This window comes from Camponotus floridanus, unplaced genomic scaffold, assembly GCF_003227725.1.
Source record: "Camponotus floridanus strain SB8 unplaced genomic scaffold, Cflo_v7.5 scaffold145, whole genome shotgun sequence".
Classification (NCBI taxonomy): domain Eukaryota; kingdom Metazoa; phylum Arthropoda; class Insecta; order Hymenoptera; family Formicidae; genus Camponotus; species Camponotus floridanus.
In genome coordinates this window covers 329802-354191 of record NW_020229265.1, presented here as the reverse complement: position 1 = coordinate 354191, position 24390 = coordinate 329802, and the positions used below count along the sequence as shown (strand labels likewise).

The window sequence follows — 24390 nt, the reverse complement described above, 5'->3', positions numbered from 1 at the left end:
TATTCTAATATGATTGTAGAAAAAATCTGTTGTATATGTGTTCCACAATTATATTAAAAAACAATCAACAGAAATTTCTTATGCGAGAAAACTATTAAATATATATTTTATTTTGTTAATATTCAATTTCACTATTCAATTTTTTAATACAAATGTTAAGTATTAATAATTAAAATTTTTATTTAAAATTTTAATTTAATTGAAAAGACATACAAAGAATAAAAAATTGCAAATGATTTCTTGCACATTTTTACTTAAAAAAAAATAATTTCCTATTGACTAAAGAATTTGTCATTAAGAGAACGTTCAATAATTTTTTAGAGTATTTTTTATACATTACATAACGTATTGCATGTTATATTTAAAATTTCTGTGGCTAAACACTATTAATCATATCGGCTGCTTTTTCTGCTACCATCATGATACCAGCAATGGGATTCGAGTTTGGCAAAATAGGAAAAATAGAAGCATCGGCAACCCGAATATTCGCTATACCGTGTACTCGAAGTTTTGAATCCACTACCGCGGTTGGATCGGTACTCGGTCCCATTTTGCACGTTCCAGATTGATGATTTTCCGGTCCTGTTTCTGCGCGAATTTGACACATCCAAAAGGCATCCGTACCGAAATGATAGCTAATAAAATTAAAAATATGATAAAAAATTTACAAATAATATTAATAAATTAATATTTAAGTGTGAATAATTTTTTTTATCTTTTATCGTTTTAAAAGAAGAACAAGAAAACCCTGTGTAAAAGCCCTGTGTGTCTTCTTTGTTAAATTTTATTCTCATGAAAGTGAATTAATTCTTATTATTAACTATTGCCGTTCAGTGTTTAAACAATTATTTTTATTTTAATTTCAATTGATTACATGTTTGCATTATTTTTGTTAAAGAAAAATGATTTTATTAAATATTATTTAAATGGATCAGATACTCTAGAAATATTTTATAAATATTAAATTCCATAATGCAAATGATCTCTCTCGAAACTTAAAGTATCACATAGTTGCTAATTTGCTAATATATTACGTACACTTGTTCACTGAGTAATAATATAATACTTACTCGTTGCATAATGAACTTCTCACTTGTTCCAAACGAAGATCCCACTTTTTCATTACGGGTGTGTCGACAAGCTTGCTGATTTTTTTGATACCTTCAAGCAAGACCATTAAGTCCTTCTCATTCGTGAAATAATTCGGATAAATTAACGGTGGGTCCAAAGGATTATTTGATCGGAGTTTTATATTGCCTCGACTTTCTACGTAAACCACCGTAGGTCTTGCTACGATTGGTCTTCTATCCGTACAATCATCGATTCTACCGTCAATACACTCATTCGGCAGACCAGTTTTCGGACAGATGGAATTGAAACCGTCGAAGAAGACTTGTATGTCCGGCACGCCGTTAATTGTATAGTTGCTCTCAAGAAAAGCAGTGACTTGAGTAACACCAGTACTAGCCAGTGGGCCGGTTTTGCTGTCTAGATACTCATTTACGGCATCCATAGTCATGATCTCGTACGGGATGTCTTTGATGCTCATAGGAACCGCCACCGACACATGATTCTGCAAATTTTGGCCGACTGGCAGGTCTTTGTAAATTTTAATATCGAGCTCAGCGAGATCTTTTTCAGGTCCTATACCAGAGTTCATAAGAATATGCGGTGAGCCTATAGCACCGGCTGTCAAGATCACTTCTTTGCCACATTTCACCACTTTCTTCTGGCCGTTCTTATCTAGCAGTTCCACGCCATAAGCTTTCTGTTCCCGAGGATTAATTAGAATTTTGGTAACTTGTGCGTTTGTTAATACTCGCAGATTTTTGCGGTAGGAAACGGGCCTCAAGTATGCCTTTGAAGTCGTGAGACGCATACCATTCTCGATTGTCATCGGTGCAATCATAAAACCAGTTTGATTGTATTCTTTTAACTGGGAAGTCCTGTAGCCCAGCTCACTGGCAGCTGTCAATAGCACATCCGCGAACTCTGGTTTATGCGGAAAATACTGAATACTAATCGGACCTCCTTCCTTTAGACTCCTGTGTTTGTTCGATAAAATTAGCGGATCGACCGGGTTCTCCACCCGTTCGAAATAACGATTGAGTTTATCATAAGACCAGCCAGGATTTCCTGCCTGCGCCCAACGATTATAAATTTCAGGATGACCTCGAACGTACATCATACCGTGGAAGCCGCCAGTTCCGGCAATCATTTTACCCCTTGGCCAAGTGCAGACACCGCCTGTTTCTAAAAGGATGCCAACACATTGATCTATTAATGTCCCATTTACGACAAAAATGCTATTACAGAAATATGTCAGTAAATAATATTAATAGTAACTATTTACAATTAAATAACATTCGTATCTAAAAAATATATCTTACGTATTTAAAACATTTTAAGATTATAGATAATTTTTTTTTAACTTATTTGTCTATCCAATTTTTTATTTTAATAATATTAAAATTATTTAAGAAAATAACAAAAAATTATATATCGTCTTGAAATTGTATAATATCTATTAAAATATAAAAATAATAAATATTTAATAATTTTAATGTCATAAAAAATCCGAAACCTTTAAATAATAAGTCTGAGTACATTTAAATTAATAAAAGATCTTTACGTTGGTTTGTAAAGAGATTATAACTCTGAAGTTCATTTATTATTCATGTGAAAAACCGTAGATCAAATAATGTATTGTAGGATAATGTATTCTATACTTAAACAGGCAGTAGGATGCGGTGATGTTGGTTCCGTTTTAAAATTCCAATCGAGAGACGTATTGACAGCACGAAACGCAAGTCCTGGTATTGCTGTCATAGTAGGTTCTTCTGGACCAGCTTCGATAAGCAAAATCTTTCGCCATGGATTATCGCTCAATCTTCTCGCAATTATTGATCCTGCCACACCTGCGCCGATGATTATAAAATCAAACCTATAAGAGACATTGATGATATTTACTATTTTTAATAATAGACAACAAGGAATCTTTCAAAGAATTTTCAAAGTGAAGATGTGTATCCATAATTTATTGCAAAAAACCATCTTATGGAAAATCTTATTGATGATATTTACTATTTTTAATAATAGACAACAAGGAATCTTTCAAAGAATTTTCAAAGTGAAGATGATGTGTATCCATAATTTATTGCAAAAAACCATCTTATGGAAAATCTTATAGATCTTATACCATTTATTCTCGTTCGGTAGTTCGTCCCTACCCAGTCGTCGACAAGGGTCAGCAATATCGCATCTAGAAGACATCACATTTTGAACTAGCGTCATAAAAGTACTGATGTCTCCACAACCATAATTCGTGTATTGCGTATCTTCAAACTGGCAAGAACAACATCTGTTGATTGCAGTGCTGCTGATTGCTTGATCTGGCTGAAATAATAACTGTTTTAAACGGGCGAGTAAAAATTTTTTTTTTTTAAACAAAAGTTTGCAGTCTAAGCAAATTTCTGCTCCGAAAATTCACGTACGTAGAAAAATGCTTGTATATGCATTTTATGATATCAATGCTTACGAAGATTAAGTTCTCGTAAATAATCATTTAAAAATATTCATAAATATTTATTTAAAAATTTACATCATAAATATACATTTAAAAAATATATACATTTTGCAATCATCAATCAAAGCTGCTTTAATGATTCGTTTATTATGAAATAATTTTTTACAAAAATTCATGTTTTTGTAGACTTATGTTAACATACATCATGCAAAAAAATATACATTTTGCAATCGGGCAGAGCAATCAAAGTTATTGAGCAACTGCAATCAAAGCTGTTTTAATGATTGTGCCTACTCTCAAGTGTGTAAGAAAAATGTTTTGCGACAGACTATTGCATCTATAGTTCAACATTTAACTTTAACTTATATGGTAACAGCATTTTTATAATTATTGCTTGAATTATTGCCATATATTTGTTACTAAGATACACTTTTCATAGCTACTAAATTCAATATAAGCTATAATGCAGCTATAAATACTTTTTCTACATCTCATAGTCAGTGTTCTCTTAAGTAGCAGAGAAATAATATATGTAAATATATACAAATGAACGCATTCAAACGATAATATAAATATAATTGCAGTGATTAATATAATTTATAAAAAATATCTCTTCACGCAATTATACGATATAATAACCACATTAATCTTGTGTGATTGCAAGTATCCTTCATTTCATTTTTTGTTCTCTGTTTTCAAACTCTTATATTTTTTTGTATGTTACAATTATTTTAAGCATGTGTTTTTGAATAGGAAATGATAAAATATTAAAAGTGATATATTTTGAAAATACAAGATTATAAATACAATTATTAAAATACAAAATTAAACCAATGAAATGCATGTTCTCGTTTATTTTCTAATTTTATAATGATTATGTTAATAAAATTGTTCACATAAATATCATTTGTACTAAAGCTAAGTACATAATGATAGAATAATAAGATTACAATAATTTAATAAGTATTATAATCAGGATAAGAAAGAAAACACATAAAGTATTTAAATTTCGAATTTACATTTTAATACTAACAATAAGACTATTTTACTCACCTGATATGTTTTGATAGGAATAGCAAAAACATAATGCGCGAAGGCTAGCAAGAAAAAGTACCATCGCATGTCTGCAAGTTAAAGATCAATTATTAGTAGAAGAAAAGAGGACATTAGTAGAAGAAATGAAGATAAAAAAAGAAAATGATATTTATTTTTTATTTCAATTATTAGTATAAAAAATGAAAACAAAAAAGAAAAGGTGACAAAAAATGTATTAATTCAGCATGGAAGAGAGATAAATAATAATGAATTATAAATTATGTAGTTGTGCGAGAATTTGAATTTATATAAATATTATTATTCACACAGTAATTTTGTTATATATAATTTATTGAATACAATTATTTTATTATATTTTTTAAGAAAATAAGTACTTCGAAGACGAGAAATGAGACAAAATTTTGTATTACAAAAATCTTAATAACTCAAAAACTAATCATTTCCGGACCTATGTTGATTAACTTTTTTTCTTTCCTAAGCATGAGGAATCCATTCCTGAAATTTTGCCCACCACTTATGAAACACCCTGTATATTATTCGAGAAAATCACGTGTGGTCAAGAATATATTTCTTTTCGTCGACAAAAAGAACACATATGGTGTGACGTCATCGCTTCACTCCGAGTAGGATTTATATTGCATAGATTAATGTAGAGGAAAACACTGACAAATTTATCACTTAAAAAAAAAGAATGGAGAATATAGATGTTTACAATACTCCAATTTTTTTATATTTGACAAATTATTAACAAATTTCTTGTAAGCAAAAAAGAATGAAAAAAGATGACCTAAAAACAATTAATTATTACTTGATTAATCGGAGTAAAAAATTGTCAAGGAAGATTTCACGAGTGTTTTTCGCAATCGTTAGTACAGACATTAATTTAATTTATTGAGTTCTAGATTATATGTTATTGAAAAATACACATATATATGCGTAAGCTACTTATGACATTTATAAATTATATTTATTTTTTAAATTAATATTTGTCTTATCTTTTTTTTAAATTAATATTTGTTTAAATTAGTATTTGTAGAAACGCTAAAGAAACGTGCGTAAATAAAGGATTACAGTGATTACAGTGATTTATAACACACCAAAATATGAAATGATGAGAAGATATTAGACTTTTATCTATGTAACGTTACATTTAAAATATTATTTTTTACATTGTTTAATCATTAGAGAGAATATCGTTTTGCCATCGCACTTATTATATATATATATATATATATATATATATATATATATATATATATATATATAATTTTATTATTATTATTGCCTAAACTTTTTTCTTTAAATCAGCAAATTATAATTTCTAAAGGATAGTAATATTCACGAATATTTTTCAATAAAAGTATCTATATTAAATTATAAATATATTCTAATTCTTAATGTCATGCAATATATATATATATATATATATATATATATATATATATATATACAGAATTTAAATTCTTAATTTTTATAAAATTTTCTTTTTTTATACAATAAAGAATTTCATAATTGAATCTAATGTTTAAGATGCTTAAAGCATATAAAATACGGACAGTATTTTTTTCTTAGTTAGCGCTACACATATTCTATGTAATTTTTTTAAATTCTTACCGAATAAAGTCCTTCTGATTTGTATTGCGGGAGGCCCTTTTAACTTCAGTCAGAGTTACCCTGTTGACGGGTGTACAATTTATACTGTGAGAGAAAATAAACTCTGTGCGGTTTATGTTTTAGATATATGAAGAGGGGCGCTCCACTATTACGTATGTGATAAAAGAACAGCTTAGTCCACCAAAAACATCACCTCCTTGAACACACTGATTAAGCATTGTTATATTCTGATTTAAGGATAAAATATACACACACATGCACATGAAATAAATTTGACGTAATATATATTACATACATATATGCATATTTTATAATGTATGCATGTTCTGATAAAAAGTTCCATATTATTAATTATTAATTTTTTATTTTAAAATCAATTTTTTATTTTATTTTATTTTTTATTTTATTATATACTGTTGTACTAAAATATTTTTTATGTATAAAGATTTATAATTCTATTGTATTTAATGTAGATTACTATATTGTTACTCTTGTCTCATAATTTGCAATTAAATTCTTAGATTAGATTATTAATTATTAAATTAAAGATTTTTTTATATACTATGAGGGTGAAAAATGTACGAGATTGGGGAGAAGATTCGAGTATAATTTATGTACTATGATTTATTTATATTATTCGATTTTTTATTCTGACATATATTTATTATAATTCATAACATGAATTAAATTTATGTCGCATATTATTTTTTAATTTATATGTTGACTAAGAGTAAGATTTTTTATAATGTTTTTAACTTTAAAAATGACACCACGAGTTTTTAATGTCCCAATGTCCATGTAAATATTTATACATCATTATTTGAAAAAAAATCATATATCATAATACACAGTTATATATCATAATACACAGCTACATTTATATGAAATCGAAGTTGTATATAATATGTTAATAGCATAATTTTTCAGTAAGTCAACAGAAATGTCCCATAAATTTCAAAAATTAAATAGAATAGTTATTTTTATATTTAAATCATGCATTATATTTTTTTCTTCATATTATAGATAATTACTAAATATACTAGAAAATAGAATATATAAATATATCATATGAAAAAAAAATCAACTTTCTTATACATACATATATATATATATATATATATATATATTTACGCGACGAAAAAATTAATTTTAAACTGTCTTTAAAGGTGGAAGGTTACACTTCTTTTAATCAGAGGGTGAATAGATAGAATTTTAATGAATTTAAATATTTAAATTAATATGAATTTAACGAATTGAATTAATATGAATTAAATTTATATAATCGCATATCACCTTTTAATTTATATATTCCATATACACAGCGTTATTCATCAATAATATAATAATTAACAATGTAATAGTATATTGTCAAATCGATAAAAATGTAAATAACATGTGCTGATAATTTAAAGATTCGTGCAATGGAATAGAATAATAAAATACAATTTAGAATTTGATCACATCCTAAAATTTTAGAAGAAAATGTTTAAAATAAAGAAAATTAAGAATATAACGATTTCCAAATGTTTTTCAATGATTCATTGTATTACAATATGTAGACAATTGTGATTAAGCTCCAGATATATGTTGTTTGAATTGTATTTCATATCACGCAAGTATCTTTTAGGTTTTATAATTGTTGTCTTTGTGTGACGTTATGTCATATGATTGTAATTAAAATCCAAATATAAATGTGTTCTTTGAATTATATTCCATATCATACATATATTTTTTAGATTTTATTATTGTTGTCTTTGTGTGATCTTATCTCATCTTATACATCATTTCATATTCCAAGTGCCAATTTTTTGATGATATTTTTTGATAAATTTAGAATTCATCAAAATGTCATATATTTATCTAAATATATATATTTACCTAAAAAATGATAAATTTACAATTTATCAAAATATCATCAATATATATATATATATATATATATATATATATATATATATATATAAGTATACGATGATGTATGTAACACGATTTAAATAAATATTCTTAACAATTACATATTTAATGGAATATCATATATCAAATAGATAACTATCGTAAATAATTGATTTCAATAATAAATTTGTTATTTTTTAAAAAATCTCTAGAATATAATTATCATAAAAGAAGTTTCCAAGAGTTTAACATTATATAATAAAATTTTTTTCGGTCATAACACATATACAAATTTCTTGTCTTCATGCTTCAGGAGGATGTTGCGGCTCGATGAGGAAAAGGACTATCGTCGGCGGATACGCATTCACTTGGTGGTTTGTCACTGATGTGCAACGACTGTCATTGGAAGTAATGACTCTAAATCCGGTGTGTGAGAGCGTAGAAACTGCGCAAGGTGTACCATTAACGGTCACCGGAGTAGCTCAGTGTAAAATCATGAAGGCCGACGAATTGTTGCACACTGCCAGCGAACAATTTCTTGGAAAGAGCGTCCACGAGATCAAAACAACTATTTTATCCACCTTGGAGGGTCACTTACGAGCTATATTAGGTACATTTGACCACTCTCAACATTTATAAATCAATAAGGAAGTTGCATTCTCAAAAATAATTAATTATTTATTTATATATTTCGTTAATAAATTAAAAGCTATTATTCTAATAATTTTAAAAGAGAATACATTGTTTCTCAGGTACGCTCTCTGTGGAGGAAGTCTACAAGGACCGAGACCAATTTGCAGCTCTTGTACGAGAAGTTGCCGCGCCAGATGTTGGTCGTATGGGCATAGAAATCCTTTCATTCACGATAAAAGACGTTTACGATGATGTTCAATATTTGATATCACTAGGAAAAGCTCAGACAGCTGCTGTTAAAAGAGATGCTGATGTTGGTGTCGCCGAAGCAAATCGAGATGCTGGTATTAGAGTATGTATCGGTATTAGCTGATATTAGTGTGTATATATATATATTTGCGAATAAGAATTTTTTTTTGTTAAGTTACATACATGTAGTATGGTGAAAATTAAATGTTGGAAAAGTTAGAAATTAAATAAAATTATGATCTTTCCTTTTCTTCTCATTAAAAAAAGATCGAGTTAGTCGAAATATTTGCAAATGGCAGAACATTATACATTTCGCAAGTTGTTCTTTAATGTAATTTTAATTAATCTCGTAATATTTTTCATTATTCCATAACAGGAAGCAGAATGTGAGAAATCGGCAATGGACATAAAATATAATACTGATACAAAGATAGAGGACAACGCGAGACTCTATCAATTACAGAAAGCTAATTTTGATCAAGAAGTAAACACAGCTGTAAGTATTTTTCACAAAATTTGATTATTTTCAATGTTATCAGTTTCTATCGTGTGTGATTATCGTTATATATTTATTCTTTTTGGATTATTTAGAAAGCCGAGGCTCAGTTGGCTTATGAACTTCAAGCAGCGAAAATAAAACAACGGATACGAAATGAAGAGATACAAATAGAAGTTGTGGAAAGGCGCAAGCAAATCGAAGTTGAAGAGCAAGAAGTTCGCCGAAAAGAACACGAACTTCAAAGCACAGTACGATTACCAGCCGAAGCTGAATATTATAAAATGGGAAGAATAGCCGAGGGAAAGAGGTAAAGACCTCTCGCATGTAGTTATTAAACGCAGGAAAAAATCTTATTATCTCATCATATCACATCATTAATTTTAGCAAAATTATCATAAATTCATATAAAAGTAGAAATAAGAAAATCTGAAATACTCAGTTAATTAGCTAAAAAAGCTTTAACAACTTTTTTAATATCTTGTAACTTCAAAGTTTTTGAGATAATAAAATAAAAAATTAAAAAATAATACAAATGGAATGTAATTAAATGCATATGCAATAAATTTATTTTTTTTTTTAATCGATTCATTTTTTTTAAATGACAGGTTTACAAGATTTTTTTTGTAAATACTAAAAAATTGAACATTATCTTGTCATTTTGAAAAATATAAGAAAGTAAAAAAATTGAAGTATTCCGTTTAATGAACTTTACTAAACATATTACACACAATATATTACACACCGAATATATTACATAACCATTATCAAATATGTTGTGCACAACATATTTTATATAAAACAATTTTTTTTATAAAATTATAAAATAATAAATTACTTCAGATGACAGTTGATTCACCTTACATAACGTTTATATAATTTTTATGTAATATTAAAATTTTTTTTTCAGAACTCAGACTGTGAATGTAGCAAAAGCCGAAGCCGAAAAGATTCGATTAATTGGCGAAGCCGAGGCTCATGCTCTCGAAGCTGTCGGTGTATCGGAAGCAGAGCGTATGCGAATGAAAGCAGCGGTTTATAAGAAGTACGGTGAAGCGGCTATACTCAATATCACTTTGAATGCCTTGCCAAAGGTGAGTATTACATTTTATATTCTTTGCATATTGTAATATACATTAATTTGCGAACCATGATATTTCTTTCTTTTACAGATTGCAGCTGAAGTTGCGGCGCCATTGGCGAGAACAGAAGAAATTGTGCTTCTCGGCGGAAGCGACGCGACTAGCGGAGAATTTACGCGTCTCGTAGGGCAAGTACCTCCAGCTGTACATGCATTGACTGGTGTAGATCTTTCTAAAGTAAGTTTACTTATATTTTTTCATTTTTTTTAAAATAAAGTGGAGATTGCCAAGTGACATGTATGTTTTACTGTTTCAGTAAAACATACATGTCACTTGGCAATCTCCACGTCCAGTGACATGTATCTCGAAGTATATCCAGACAATGCTTACATAAGCGTGAGCAAATAGATTTATCTGCTACGGCTAATTGTTATTGTATGTTCAGGTATTAGGAAAAATACCAGGCGCAAAGTAATGCTGGACGATATGAATTAAAGGACGGCGACCGGGCGAACGAACTTGGAATCAATTTGAGAAAATGGTGCAAAATCTATACTGCCAAAGATTTCTTTGCTGCTGCATTATCTATATCGACGATACTCTCCCCCTTTTTCCTCTTTCCTAAATTTTGGTCTACCTCAAGTTTAGCTGAAACCGCGAATCTGCACGCCAGTGGAGATATACGCTTTGTTATCTCTTATCGCGCAAATGAAATCATTTTATTTGCTCGTGTAATATTTGCGCGTTTTTTTATTTTAGACACAATGCATACAATGTGCGATAACATTACGTTTCGTTAGCGAATCAATGTAATCATGAATTAAGAGACGAGCGATTAGCGCGATTTATTTTATGATTACGCCAAAATACGTATTTTTAAAACGCGACAATCTAAAGATATACCTTGTTCCAATTATAAATATTGACAATTATTTTTTTTAATTCGTGAAAAAGCACTGCCCATGGCTGTGCCTAAGAAACAATTATGAATGCATCGCAATGATAATCAGCTGCTTGCTATTGGTGGAATGCATAAAGCGACATTTAATAAGATATTAATTTAACATTTATTTCATCAGAAAAAATAAAAGAAAAGATCGCAATAAATAACGTTTGTTCGTTTCATAAATATACAGAGTACCAGGATTAGTGTTCTAACTTGAAAAATAAATATTTGTAATCCTAAAATAACAAAAAAAGATTTTCTAGACATCCGCGAACGATTTTCTTGTTCAAGAGATATTAACATCTAAATATTTAAAATATATATATTAATATATATTTTATGAAATTATATATATTATCAGGTTATAATAAACTAATATATAATCTGTTTCATTATTTTATTATATTTTGTTGTTTGATATAAATCATCTCTCGAACAATTTTCTCAAGATCAGTTTTTTTAATCAGGAAGTTATATTATTTTTTGCACTGTTTGCCTTATACTCGATTCTTATTAATTCGTTTTAATTATCATTTAAATTGAGAAATATTTTAATATAGCAATTTTTCATTGTATTTTTGTAATATTTATATCTATATATAATTAAATAAGTTTAGATTAATAGCTATATAATAATTCCATTTATCATTCTTAAATATGATTGTTTTAGATGTTAATATTTCTTAAAGGCATTTGTATGGATATCTTTACACAACCTATTTTACTTATTTTGAAGTCTTAAATTTATATTTTAAGTTAGACCATTTTTGATTCTGAAACTCTGTTCAATTTTTCAAGTTGCTAATATTACGTTCTAAGAAATCACTCGCGCTTTTGCAATAAGTAACAATTAAAAAAATATTAAAAAGAGAAGAGAGAAAATTTAGAAAGGAAAATTATAATCTCTCTTAAATCATTTAATGATTTTAATGTACAAAATTGATAATGAATATCAAATGGAAAATAAGCCTATTAAATCACTGCCAAGAATCCTTTGTGCTCTTTTCAAAATTCTTAAAAATATTCTTTAACGAATTGTTAAATGTTTTCTTGTTTTGATTTATTTTACAAGAGAATGTATTGGTGATTCGTAGTACAATTGAAAAGATGATTACAAAATAAATATAATCGATTATAAAGATTGCTAAAAATACTATTCAAAAGCTTAAAAGAATAGATATTATTAATTTCTCTATTTTCAAAATCATTTTTCTCATAGACTAAACATTGTAAAAAAAATTTATTCCATATTTCGAACGTATTATTATACAATGAATAACTTTTCGTACAATAGTTACTATATTATACGGTACACTATATTTCATGCTTACATTTATATTGCAAAAAATATTTTTCAGTTTTATAAAATCATATATTTCAATATTTTTATGTATGTATACTGTCTCAATAATTATTTTGTGCATTCCGCTTAATTTATTGGAATATATATATATATAATAATAATAAACAGCTACCAATTAATATACTGAAATTTAAAGTTTAAATATAAATAAGAATTTCGATATCATTGTGTTCAATGTAATAAAGTGATTTAACAAAAGAGAGAAAAGGAAGAAGTAGCCATTCAACGCGGTTCAGGACGTGCGATTAGCTACCGTCCGTAGTCGTTATATACATATATTTAGAGCCATGTGTAATAGTTTATAAGTTTCTAGTTCCGTGAAACAGAAAGAAGAAAAAAAATGTGCCACGCGATCTGGCACAATTTAAAGAAAATATTTAATCGTATTACATTGACACTCATTATATATTCTCGGTTGACCACGCATCGGAATCTATAATATTATTAAAATGAAAAAAAAAAGGTATTGCAAGCTGAACAAGTGCCAATTTGTACATACAATTATCGATTCACTGGTAGAGGAAACTGAGTGATTTGAATAAAAGTTCGATATTATTTGTAATAACTCATTAGTTACTATGTGCAAGTTATAAAAATAATATATATAAATATTACCTCATTCTTTTCGTTTAGTTTTAGGTACGCGATAATTAATTTGAATATATTTTTTTGTCATTACAGATTTTATTGTGTTAGTGTGTGTTTATGATTATATTTTTATTTATAATATTCATATAAAATATAAAATATGAAGTATATATTAAAATATAGAATAGATATACTTACACCGTTACTTTGTTGTATCGTTTAATATTTAATATGTGTATTTACATTTAATACAATTATGTTATTTAAGGAGTTTGTTCACCAAAATGAAAAAAATTATTCTATAATTGGATACTACCATAATTGGAGATTCCTTGAAATATATTTACAGTTAAAATTTCACACAATTTGTAAGAAATTTAAGACTAAAAATCACAATCTTATATATGTCCTTATAATAAAAGTAATACAAATAGCAATTAATATATTGTAACTTTATAATTATTTACTTTAATTTCATTTAAATAAAAGCTTATTATTTTAAATCTTTCATATCAAAAAATGTTTCTTAGAAACATGAATAACATTTATTACATCATTTCTTTGTAATAACTAATAATGAATCTGAAAAATATGAATGGCAATATCATTTTGCTTTATGCATAAGATTCTCTGCTTTTATTTGTATTTCGCGTCTTACAAACGAAAAAGTGAACAAACTTCTTAATAAGCGTTTGATTATTAAGAATGTACAATATGAATGCATATTCCTCTATAACTCCTTATAATTATATTGAGAAAGGAAGTCAAGAGATATAAAAACGCTAGCTAGGAAAGCAAGTCTTCCCAAAATGCTTAGCATAGTAGAGCAGTACAAAAGAAGAAATTAAAACTTCCTTCCAAAGAAAATAATAATACTAATAATAATAATCCAATAAAAAATTAAGACATCTAGCAATGGAATTAACTTAACAATGGCATTATCCTGTGGATATTTTAAGTTAAAAGATTGCCATATTTCTTTAATAGGAGTGATTTTAATCAAGATTTTTACTCTAATAAAATTAAAAATTCTATAGAAATAAGTTCTATAGAAAGAAGTATATTAGTAAATATTTGATTGATTTTTCTCAAAGATTTAATGCATCTCTCTTTTCCGATGAGTAGTCAATACGAGAAAGCAGACGCGCGCGCAGAGAGAGAAAGAGAAGTACAGATAAATTGGTAGCCCTAAATTAGAATAATTACGAGTTTTTGAAATCCGATTTAATCGGCTTATATTGTAACATATGTAGTTATCGAAATAATCAATGTCAGAATCAGATTCTTCCAATCTACAAAAATCGATGAATCAAATATTATTTCCGTTTTCTTGAGGTAGTAATCTCGTTGAAAATTCGATATAATTTTAATTGATTAATACTAATACGCTTTATAATATTCTTCTGCATATGTTTCATTGTTAAAACGTATTTTACTGTAATGCTTCTTTCTCTCTCTTTTTTTCTCTTTCTTTCTCTTTCATAATTTCTCTCGCTAGCTCGTTTGCCTTCTATAAAATAAAAATTAAATAACAACCATGAGAGCGTTCCCTAATTAACTGTGTCCTTAGTAAAATAAGAAAGAGATCGCGATTGTTCCAGTCTAGTTAAGTAAATTGCGTTTACATACAGACGATATATCATAAAAATATATGTATAGTTTCTATCGGACCATATTTAGCTGTTTATTTGCTAACATATGTATAACTCATGCGAAAGATATTCTATTTGTTAACACAGATTAAGTTTTTTTCTATACTAACTAAAAAAAGATTGTTTTTTTTTTCTATACTAACTAAAACTAAAAAATCGAATCGTCACGATGCACAATATGTTACGTAGTGTTTTATACTTTATATAAATTAAACATTAATGGACGTTTCTATCAACGTTGTTTAACTTTAATCTTAGCTTAACTCATTCTTTATCTTTTTTTAAAGGAACAGTTAGAAGGAGATGAAGAATGAGTAAGCTAAGATTAAAGTTAAATGACATTAGTAGAAACAGGTATAAATCAAACTCGATTTCTTAGATACATTTATATAAGCACGTGCACGATTTACTTTTATCCTTACAATCAAATACGAGGGGATTATATTTCCTATAGTATATACTATTTTTAGCTAATTTCATCCTCAGTAAATGAAATGACACACATCTATGACACACATCCGTACGCACTGTTTGTTATGTGTGTTATATGCGCGTATGCATTACGTGTACGCATGTGCGTGCCTATATGTGTGTGTACAGTAATTGACATGTCATAAAGATGATCTTTCATACTGTAAATTTTTATTTTAAAAATTAGAAAAATGAATTTCTTTTTTTAGTTAAAATGATAATTTTATTTTTCATGGTAATTTTAAATAAAACATTTCTGAAAAAATTAAGAGAAATTAAAAATCTAAGAAAATAAAACTTTTTTCTAACTTTATGAAATTAAATCAATGAATAATTATCTTGGTATCTATCTAACAAACAAAAGCTTTTTTCTTGTAATATTTAAAACACAAAATCCGGATAGTCTTTTTTCACATACATACGCACACACAATTTACTACAATTTATTGTGATTTTCTCCAGAACAAATGATAATAGAAAAAAAATAATATAGAAAGAAAGTTGAATGACATAACAATCTACCAACAATGACAATATCGTTCATTTTTTTAATAGTGTAATGATGCAAAATGCGAAAAAATGCGCGCAACTACTCTTTTTTAATAGCACTCAAATCGATTTTCAAAAATCGATTCTTTTGCAATAAAAGTATAAGAAAAAAAAATATTTGAAATGAGAACTTTTTAAGGAAGAAATGCTTACATTTCATATTTTTAAATCATTACTTAAAGAGAATTTTATATCACGAAATATTTTTTTTCTTTTATGAATCTCTTATAATGCTCTTATTATGATTTTTATAATAACATTAAATGTTATGTTAAAAGTTTTTATTTTTTTATATTATTTTTTTATATGCAAATTATTCAGAATAATTTTAATGAATTAGTTAAAAAAAGAAAGTAATTGGAAAGCAATTGGACTTTTCCGGTGTCATAACATGCAAAAAGAAAATAAGAGGTCGTATAAAAATAAATATTATGTCATTCAACTTTCTCCTCTATCATCTTTTATCGTCGATCATATAAAATAGCTGCGTGCCAATTACGTTATTCTACACATGTACACATGCACGCGAGCACACAAACATAGAATAAGTATATACGGAATGTTCTAAATAGACAAACAAAAGTTAATATCCTTGTGAAAAATTAATACTAATTGAAAAATAAGCATATTTTTCCTGTTTCAAAAAAATTTCAAAAGTACGTAGCTTCATCGATATTGTAATTTTTATCGAATGAAATTATATATTAAAAAGAGATTTATGTAATATAATTACATTTTTTTTATCTATGCTTTGTGTCTCTCTCGTGCATATTTTGAAATATCTGCGTGATATCGAAAACCCTTAATTCACTGCTTGAAAGCACTATGTATTGTGTAGATGCACCCGATGTGAATTTATTGTACCACGAGCAACACTATATTTTTGTGTTACAAATACAATATGTTGTGAACAGATACGATTCTCCTCGATAAGAATCTCTATATTGTAAGTCACATGAGACGCGCCAACGCGTAATATACCATCGTGATAATTTGTAACAGCGAACATCTCGGCAGAGGTTCGCGATACATCTGTGAATAACCGACCAAAAGTAAAAAGTAAAAAAAGAGAATGTCTTAGAAAAACCCATAATTCTAGATAGAAATTCAAAATTGTACCGAGAAATATCTAAAAGAATGAGTCTAGTCTTTTGTAAACGGTGAATACAAAATAATGTATATTTTGAAAATTATGCTAGAGGCGTCTCGATGCATAGATAGAGAGGACAATATTATTGTGTCATATTCTACTTTAATTGAAAGTAACGAAATACAATGTGAAATTAGTGCATATTTTTAATAAATGGATCACAAAATTATATCCCCGATTATTCCAGCGATCATTCATTCCTGATAAGTGCAACAATAAATTTTACGATAAATGTAAACGTAAATAAATATTTGTACAATACTTGATTTCATAATGAGCAGCAATGTAAAACTAATCCGAAATATTTAGGAATTACATCTGAAAATATTCGAAAAGATTTTAGTTTAAATTCTGTACGAATAAAGAATTAAATTTGCGTGTATAAATATATAAGTAGCATTATTCTTTAACTTTAGAGCATTATTCTTTACTTTTTGACATTTTCAAGGATGTCATATTCAAATATTTATTCACATTGTAATTAAAAGTATTCACATTGTAATTAAAAATATATAATGCTATATTTTTAAATTCTTATTTTAATATTGCATATGTAATTAATTATATATGTTATAATCTTATTACCTTGGACGTTAAAGAATTGATAGGACTCGCATCCAGAATTCTAATTATGATAACAAATATATTTTCGAGCAAAGTAGATCGACCACTTCCAGAATGATTCAATACAATTGAACATATTTTTAAATATATCTCGGAGCTCACTGCTTAAATGACGCATGCGCACTAGAAACTCGACCTATCAAAAACGAAATATCACTATTGGAGCTTGAAAAAGGAAAACGCAATGTTACGCAATTGGCTGTCGAATAGGGAATTTTTAAAGTTTCGAAATATCCCTATTCGATAGCCAATCGTGTAACTTGGCAGCGTTCCAAAATTAATTGCCATTACTGGAAATGTATAATGTACGTGACGTGAACTATAGATTTCTCTAGTACTCGGTGAGTTTAGGAACGCAGTCATTGTGTCTATGGATTTATTTCTTGCTCCCTATTATGTGTACTTATTACCGTCTCTCATTCACGTATTCTCCTTTATGCTCGCATTGAGCAAGATAGCATCTATTGATAGTTATTGATAGCCAGTAGCGCTATAATGATCATATTGCATCATTGCGAATGATCAAAGATAATCGAGCGACATTCGGATTGCGAATGACAGTTCCACGTGACAAGAATTCCGCTAGTATATGTCTACTCCGACCGTTTGGATTGTGTTGATCTTTCTTAAGAAATATGTTGTTCCTGGCGAAGATGTATTATTGAGATCTGCGTAAAGAGAAATACTCTATTCATATCTCTTAGGGGCAACGTTGGAGTTGACAACGGTGAGAGATCATGGCGAAGGATGAAGGGGACGACTTGCTGCCAGACAAGGACGCGGCGAAAGGATTTTACGCCAAGTACGAGCCCAAGGAGATCCTGGGAAGGTATATCACTTCATGCTTTGTTTTTTATTATTATTATTAAGTATTCTTATTGGCTCTCGCGAAAGTGTTGGTAATAAACACTGTTTTCTTATTATTTCTGTATATTCGTGTCTGGCGGTCGTGGTTAATTAGCGAACAAATTTATATGGTTATCTTTTAAATTCACAGTGTCATTACATAATTGGAGCAGATTTTGATACATTTTCGCATAGCTCACAATTGACGCACTATTTTAATGACTTTCATGATTTAGGCTTAATATCTGGCAATCAATATTTTAGGGGAATATCGTCTACTGTAAGAAGATGTATAGAAAAAGAGACAGGTATAGAATATGCAGCTAAAATTATAGACATCAGCAATGAGACTCAAGAGGATGGGCACACTATGAAGGATGCTACGCTACAAGAAGTACAAATACTTCATAGAGTTGCTGGACATCCATATATCAGTAAGTTTTCTATTTTAGCTTTCTTTTAAGGGTCACTGAAAACTGATAGAGTCTCTTCAAATTTGGCTGTATGCTAATTTCGGCATCTCTTTGCATATCATATACATTAATATCGCATCCCTTCTGTCATAATGGATAGATTACAGATGCACAACTATTGTCGACAAAGAGTATCCATTTATTTTTGTTTTTCAAGAATGTTTTGTTCCTATTTTGAGAAAACCAAAGTTAAAGAGATTCTACTGTATATTGATAGATTACAATCATACCTTAATTTTAAAAAACATTTCATGTTAAATAGGACAACTACAATCATCTGTTTTTCATTTCTAGTTGAATTGCATGATGTTTTTGAATCCAGTACATTTATATTTTTAATTTTTGAATTATGCAAAAATGGAGAACTATTTGATTATCTTACATCTGTTGTGACACTTTCTGAAAAGAAGACACGTTACATCATGAGACAAGTATTTGAAGGAATTCAACATGTACATAATCAAAGAATAGTACATAGGGATTTAAAGCCTGAAAATATATTGCTCGATGATAATTTGAATGTAAAGATAACAGATTTCGGATTTGCCAGAATATTGAATCCTGGTGAAAAATTAGAAGGTTTGTTGAATAATTTCTTTATGTGTAATTTTAGAAAATTTACCTACTAGTTTTATATATTTTGCAGATCTTTGTGGTACACCTGGCTATTTAGCACCGGAAGTATTAAAATGTAACATGTTTGAGAATGCAGATGGTTATGGATTTGAAGTTGATATGTAAGATTCGTTAATTATATATTTGTTAATTATATATATAAAAGTATAATATAGGTTTATATGTATATACTATACTACTCTATGTTCTATAATATATATATTAATTATAGAACATACAGTAGTATAGTATACACATATAAACCTATATTGTACTTTGCAGATATAATGTGTGTAAATATATATAAATGAATTTATATTATATTGTAGCTTTCCTGCTATATATATTCCATTATATTATCCATTTTTGTTTATGATGTAATAGATGGGCATGTGGTGTGATTATGTTTACACTATTGGTTGGCTGTCCTCCATTTTGGCATCGAAAGCAAATGGTCATGCTTAGAAATATAATGGAGGGAAAATATTCATTCACATCTCCCGAATGGGCTGACATAACAGGTAAAAATTGCAATTGAAAAACTACATCTTAAGAAATAATAAATTAAAAGAAAGTTATAAATGTACAAACTGCCTTGAAATAAGAAGATAAAAGATTGAAAAAAGTTCATGAAAAATACAATAATGAAAATACATATTTTCTTTCTAATTGCAATTTTAAATAATTATATATCAATCATTAGCATTGATTGAACAATTATCTGTCCTGATGATAATGTGATTATGGGATAATATTATCTAACATTAGTAATCACAAAGTTTAGCAACTAATATTAGTAACTCATAGAGATAAAAGACTCTTCTTAAATAACTTATAATTGATCAAACTTTAAATCTTTATATCTAAAAAATAAAGAGTAGCATTCATTTTTATTATTTAATTTTTTGTGAACTTTTATGCTTCAATTTTATTATCTTCAAAATTCAAAGAATACTATATATATATATGTATATAATTAAGAGATGTATATAGTTGTATATTTTAGATATTTAGTTAGTTGTATATTTTGTATATTTTAGAGGCTCCAAAAGATTTAATAAGAAAGCTACTAGTTGTAGATCCCAAAAAAAGAATTTCTATAAAGGATGCATTAGAACATTCATTCTTCCATACTGTCGTAAGTATATTAAGTATACATCAAAATAGTTAATTATATGTATCATTTTTAATTTGAGGTGAGGATTCTATATCAACATACATATATAAAATTTAAATCAATTTTTTATATACATCATGTTTTGCCATAAAATTATATCTTGTCATTAATTTGTTGCTTTTTTTGTTTATTAATTTTATACCAAAATATACTTGCGTCTATTTCATTATTCTAAGTATTTTTATAATAAAGAATTTTATAATAAAAGACTAATATATATAAACTAACAATAAAAGATTGAAAATAAACATAAAGGATCTTTATATTTTCTCTATCTTACATTCAATGATACAAATATTAAATCATTAATTCTTTATTTATCTAGTTATCTATGTGCACTTATTTTTATTTTTTGTTATATAATTATGGTTTTATTTTGTGTTAACAAAATATTAAATAGGTGGAGTTGTTTGACACATTTGTGGATTGTGAAATTATAATTATAAAATGTAAGTTATTGGTCTTACAGCTGTGGGATCAAGACATTGCTCCTCTAAAACGTTCTCTATCATCTAACTCGCGACGTCTGAGTAGGATATCTCAGTTAGCTTTGGTAAATTGCTTTTCTTTTTATTTTGTTGCCAAAAATCAAATTTACTGATTATTATCCTTTTTATATAACAAAATAATGTAAAGACTTACTAATTACTGTTTTTACATCACAATTAATACCTATATTATTCTAGTCAACATACATTAATTATCATCAATTTATATCATAAATACATAGATGATTGAATACCACATACACGTGTGTGTGTGTGTTGAATGAACATTAAATATTAATAAAAGATAAAGCCCTTTTTTTAAATATTAATAAAAGCAAAATTTAACACCTTCAGATATCGATTGCCTCTTTATAAGTATTTAGCTAATCATTTATTAATTCTCAAGCACATATTATTGAGATTGTTTTCAATTATCTATGTATAGTTAACTAAATCTAGTTTTAAAACTAAATCACTAATCTATCATTTATTTATAGTAATAGCTTTTTATTAATAGAATTTATATTAATATTTATGCATCTAATTTATTAGACTTAATTAATTTTTCTTTTCCAAATGATTATGCACAAACATATATGTGTATGTATTAATATTTGAAAAGGAAATATATATTTATATACGTGTTTGTTGCATCTTCATACAACAATTGATTAATGAAAATAAAAACATATGTTATAATATACGTGCATACATATTAGCAATATTTAATATTAGCAATATTTAAATCCTATTATCTAATTATTGATGTTTAATTTAATTGTATATAAAAAACTTTATATTTTATATGTAAAGAATAATAGAGTAATAATATACCATAATAGAACTATTAATTAAAAAAAGCTTAAGCTTGTTACTTTTTACTATGAAGCTAGTGATTTGTATCATATTTATTTTTTCATTGCATAGGAACTGAAGGCCAAATCGTTCAATGCACGAAAGAGATTCCAATTGGCTATTATTTGTGTGCGAGCTGTTATTCGTATTAAACGACTTCATAACACGCCTGAACCACTTTCAACACAAATAACTTGTACTGATCCATATAGGATAAAAATTCTACGAAAGGTAAAAATTCTTTTAAAGTAGATAAAAATAATGAAAATTCGTTATAATAAATATATAGTACTATATAATATAGTGTGTTTAATAATTACAGTATGATATACTTGTGACATTGAAAAAAGGATATTAAATATGAGTGATAATTGATAAAAGAAATTAGAATTTGGTTTTAAATAATGCGTAAATTTAATCTTTTAAAGTTTCAAGTTTATTGAGATTAAGTACAGATATTATATATTTGTTAAACATTCTTTATCAATAATTTTCAGGTAATCGACGGTTGTGCATTTCGAGTTTATGGGCATTGGGTAAAGAAGGGGGAGGGTCAAAATCGTGCGGCACTTTTCGAAAATACACCAAAGACAGAACTAAAGCATCTGTACGTTAATAATTTAAGTAGATAACTATTATTTTGTTAACTTTATCTAGTTAAATTTACTACAAAAATAGAATCTCGATGATTGAATAAAATATGTTAAAAATATTAAAAATTGTAAAATAATATTTAAAAACGGGGCTCTAACGATTATATAGCAGTTGAATTTTGTGTGTATGTGTATGTACTTGTATATAGTGTTGAAATTGATTAGATTTATATTAAAATTTATATGCATATATAAGAAGTCTATGTTGTCAGTGACATCAATAGACTGAAAATGCAAGAAATGTATTTCTATATATATATATCTAAATGTAAAAGCAGAATGCAGAACAAATATTTTCTAACAATATTTTTATAAACAAGTTAAAAGTTTGATCCACAATATGATAATATATATCATCTTATCATCTTATCTTATATATAACATTGCGATAAAATAACTATTTTGTTGGAAATTCTTGAAAAATCTTATTTGTAAATCTCATTATTTTGTCCTAATCAAAAAAATAATGTCTTCAACACTTAATAATAAAAGATATATTTGTTTAAATTATTATAGTGCTTTATGACATACTTGATGCAATGTACATGTGTACAATGTTAATTCTTAGATCAATTTTCATTAGAATATAGTACTTCATGCAAAATCTAGTCACAATTTTTGTACAAATAAGTTTGTCCTCTAAATCATATAGAATATATTTCTATAAAAAATTAATATATAAGTCAAATAAGATTTACTATAAAAATCAATATTTTAATGTATATTGAATATTTTAAATTGTCAAATTACATTTTATTTTATATATGAACAAAGTCAAAGAAACAAACTTTTATGATTGATATCTAAATATATTAGAAATATATATACATGTGTGTGTGTGTGTATTTGTGTTGTGTGCATGTAGATGTGTGTGTATGTATATATATTTCTACATATAGTCTACATTGTATCTTTCCATCTATTTTTTTTAGAGTTGGATAAAAAGATTCAAATATAATTCAAACTACATATGAAAATTACTGTGCTATCTCAAAAAATAATTACTGTTCTTGTTAGAGCTTATATAATATACATTTGATATTTTTAATTATATTGCATTATTTGTGTAAATATGTGTGTGTGTATTTGTATATATACAAAATTGTATAATAGTATAAGTTTATAGTTATCATTAATAAACAAAAATGTATTATTATTATTGTTTTTAACAGTGTACTTGTATGATATAATAATTTAGTGACAATAATTTTGCATAAAAATTATAAATAATAGATAATAGTAGATAGATAACATATATTTATATTCTAACAAATAATAAAAATATTTTCGGAAAAAATTAATTGTATATAAAACTAGAAAATAATAAAATTTAATAAATGCAGTCAAGGTTTTTTACAATAAGAATTATTTGATGTATCCAATCAGATGTG

General features: G+C 27.0%; 3 protein-coding genes across 4 annotated transcripts in view; 2 read left to right on the top strand and 1 right to left on the bottom strand.

Annotated features, from left to right (window-relative positions):
• The window catches only part of LOC105255566 (flotillin-2), a 58774-nt gene extending 46983 nt beyond the window's left edge, over positions 1–11791 (top strand). The window contains exons 2-8 of the mRNA XM_025406489.1: positions 8403–8699; positions 8842–9074; positions 9348–9467; positions 9563–9777; positions 10378–10561; positions 10640–10786; positions 10995–11791. Of these exons, the coding sequence (XP_025262274.1) occupies positions 8403–8699; positions 8842–9074; positions 9348–9467; positions 9563–9777; positions 10378–10561; positions 10640–10786; positions 10995–11024 (1226 nt within the window). The 3' untranslated portion in view covers positions 11025–11791. The remainder of the gene's footprint in view (positions 1–8402; positions 8700–8841; positions 9075–9347; positions 9468–9562; positions 9778–10377; positions 10562–10639; positions 10787–10994) is intronic.
• On the bottom strand, positions 250–17939 carry LOC105255565 (glucose dehydrogenase [FAD, quinone]). Its single transcript, XM_011264906.3, has 7 exons — positions 17854–17939; positions 6197–6402; positions 4580–4650; positions 3200–3396; positions 2730–2944; positions 1071–2253; positions 250–635 (listed from the first exon to the last, which is right to left on the bottom strand). The coding sequence occupies exons 3-7, from the start codon at positions 4646–4648 to the stop codon at positions 377–379; spliced, it is 1923 nt and encodes a 640-aa protein (XP_011263208.1). The 5' UTR covers positions 4649–4650; positions 6197–6402; positions 17854–17939; the 3' UTR covers positions 250–376.
• A 320-nt stretch (positions 17940–18259) lies between these two features.
• LOC105255564 (phosphorylase b kinase gamma catalytic chain, skeletal muscle/heart isoform) lies at positions 18260–23276 on the top strand. 2 transcript variants are annotated; one of them, XM_011264903.3, is made up of 9 exons: positions 18260–18721; positions 19003–19172; positions 19506–19790; positions 19858–19948; positions 20211–20347; positions 20867–20964; positions 21473–21556; positions 22419–22577; positions 22844–23276. In XM_011264903.3, the coding sequence occupies exons 1-9, from the start codon at positions 18630–18632 to the stop codon at positions 22976–22978; spliced, it is 1251 nt and encodes a 416-aa protein (XP_011263205.1). In that variant the 5' UTR covers positions 18260–18629; the 3' UTR covers positions 22979–23276. The 2 variants fall into 2 exon arrangements, with proteins under 2 accessions (XP_011263205.1, XP_011263206.1); XM_011264904.3 differs by lacking the exon at positions 21473–21556.
• The last annotated feature ends 1114 nt before the right edge of the window (positions 23277–24390 follow it).

Coding starts and splice junctions, on each gene's coding strand:
- LOC105255565 (XM_011264906.3), bottom strand. CDS start 4,648: ATGCGATGGTACTTTTTCTTGCTAGCCTTCGCGCATTATGTTTTTGCT. Junction 2,945..3,199: donor CTACCGAACGAGAATAAATG/GTATAAGATCTA, acceptor TGTCTCTTATAG/GTTTGATTTTATAATCATCG. Junction 2,254..2,729: donor GCATCCTACTGCCTGTTTAA/GTATAGAATACA, acceptor GCATCCTTTTAG/AAACAGGCGGTGTCTGCACT.
- LOC105255564 (XM_011264903.3), top strand. CDS start 18,630: ATGGCGAAGGATGAAGGGGACGACTTGCTGCCAGACAAGGACGCGGCG. Junction 19,949..20,210: donor TATGGATTTGAAGTTGATAT/GTAAGATTCGTT, acceptor ATGATGTAATAG/ATGGGCATGTGGTGTGATTA. Junction 22,578..22,843: donor GGATAAAAATTCTACGAAAG/GTAAAAATTCTT, acceptor AATAATTTTCAG/GTAATCGACGGTTGTGCATT.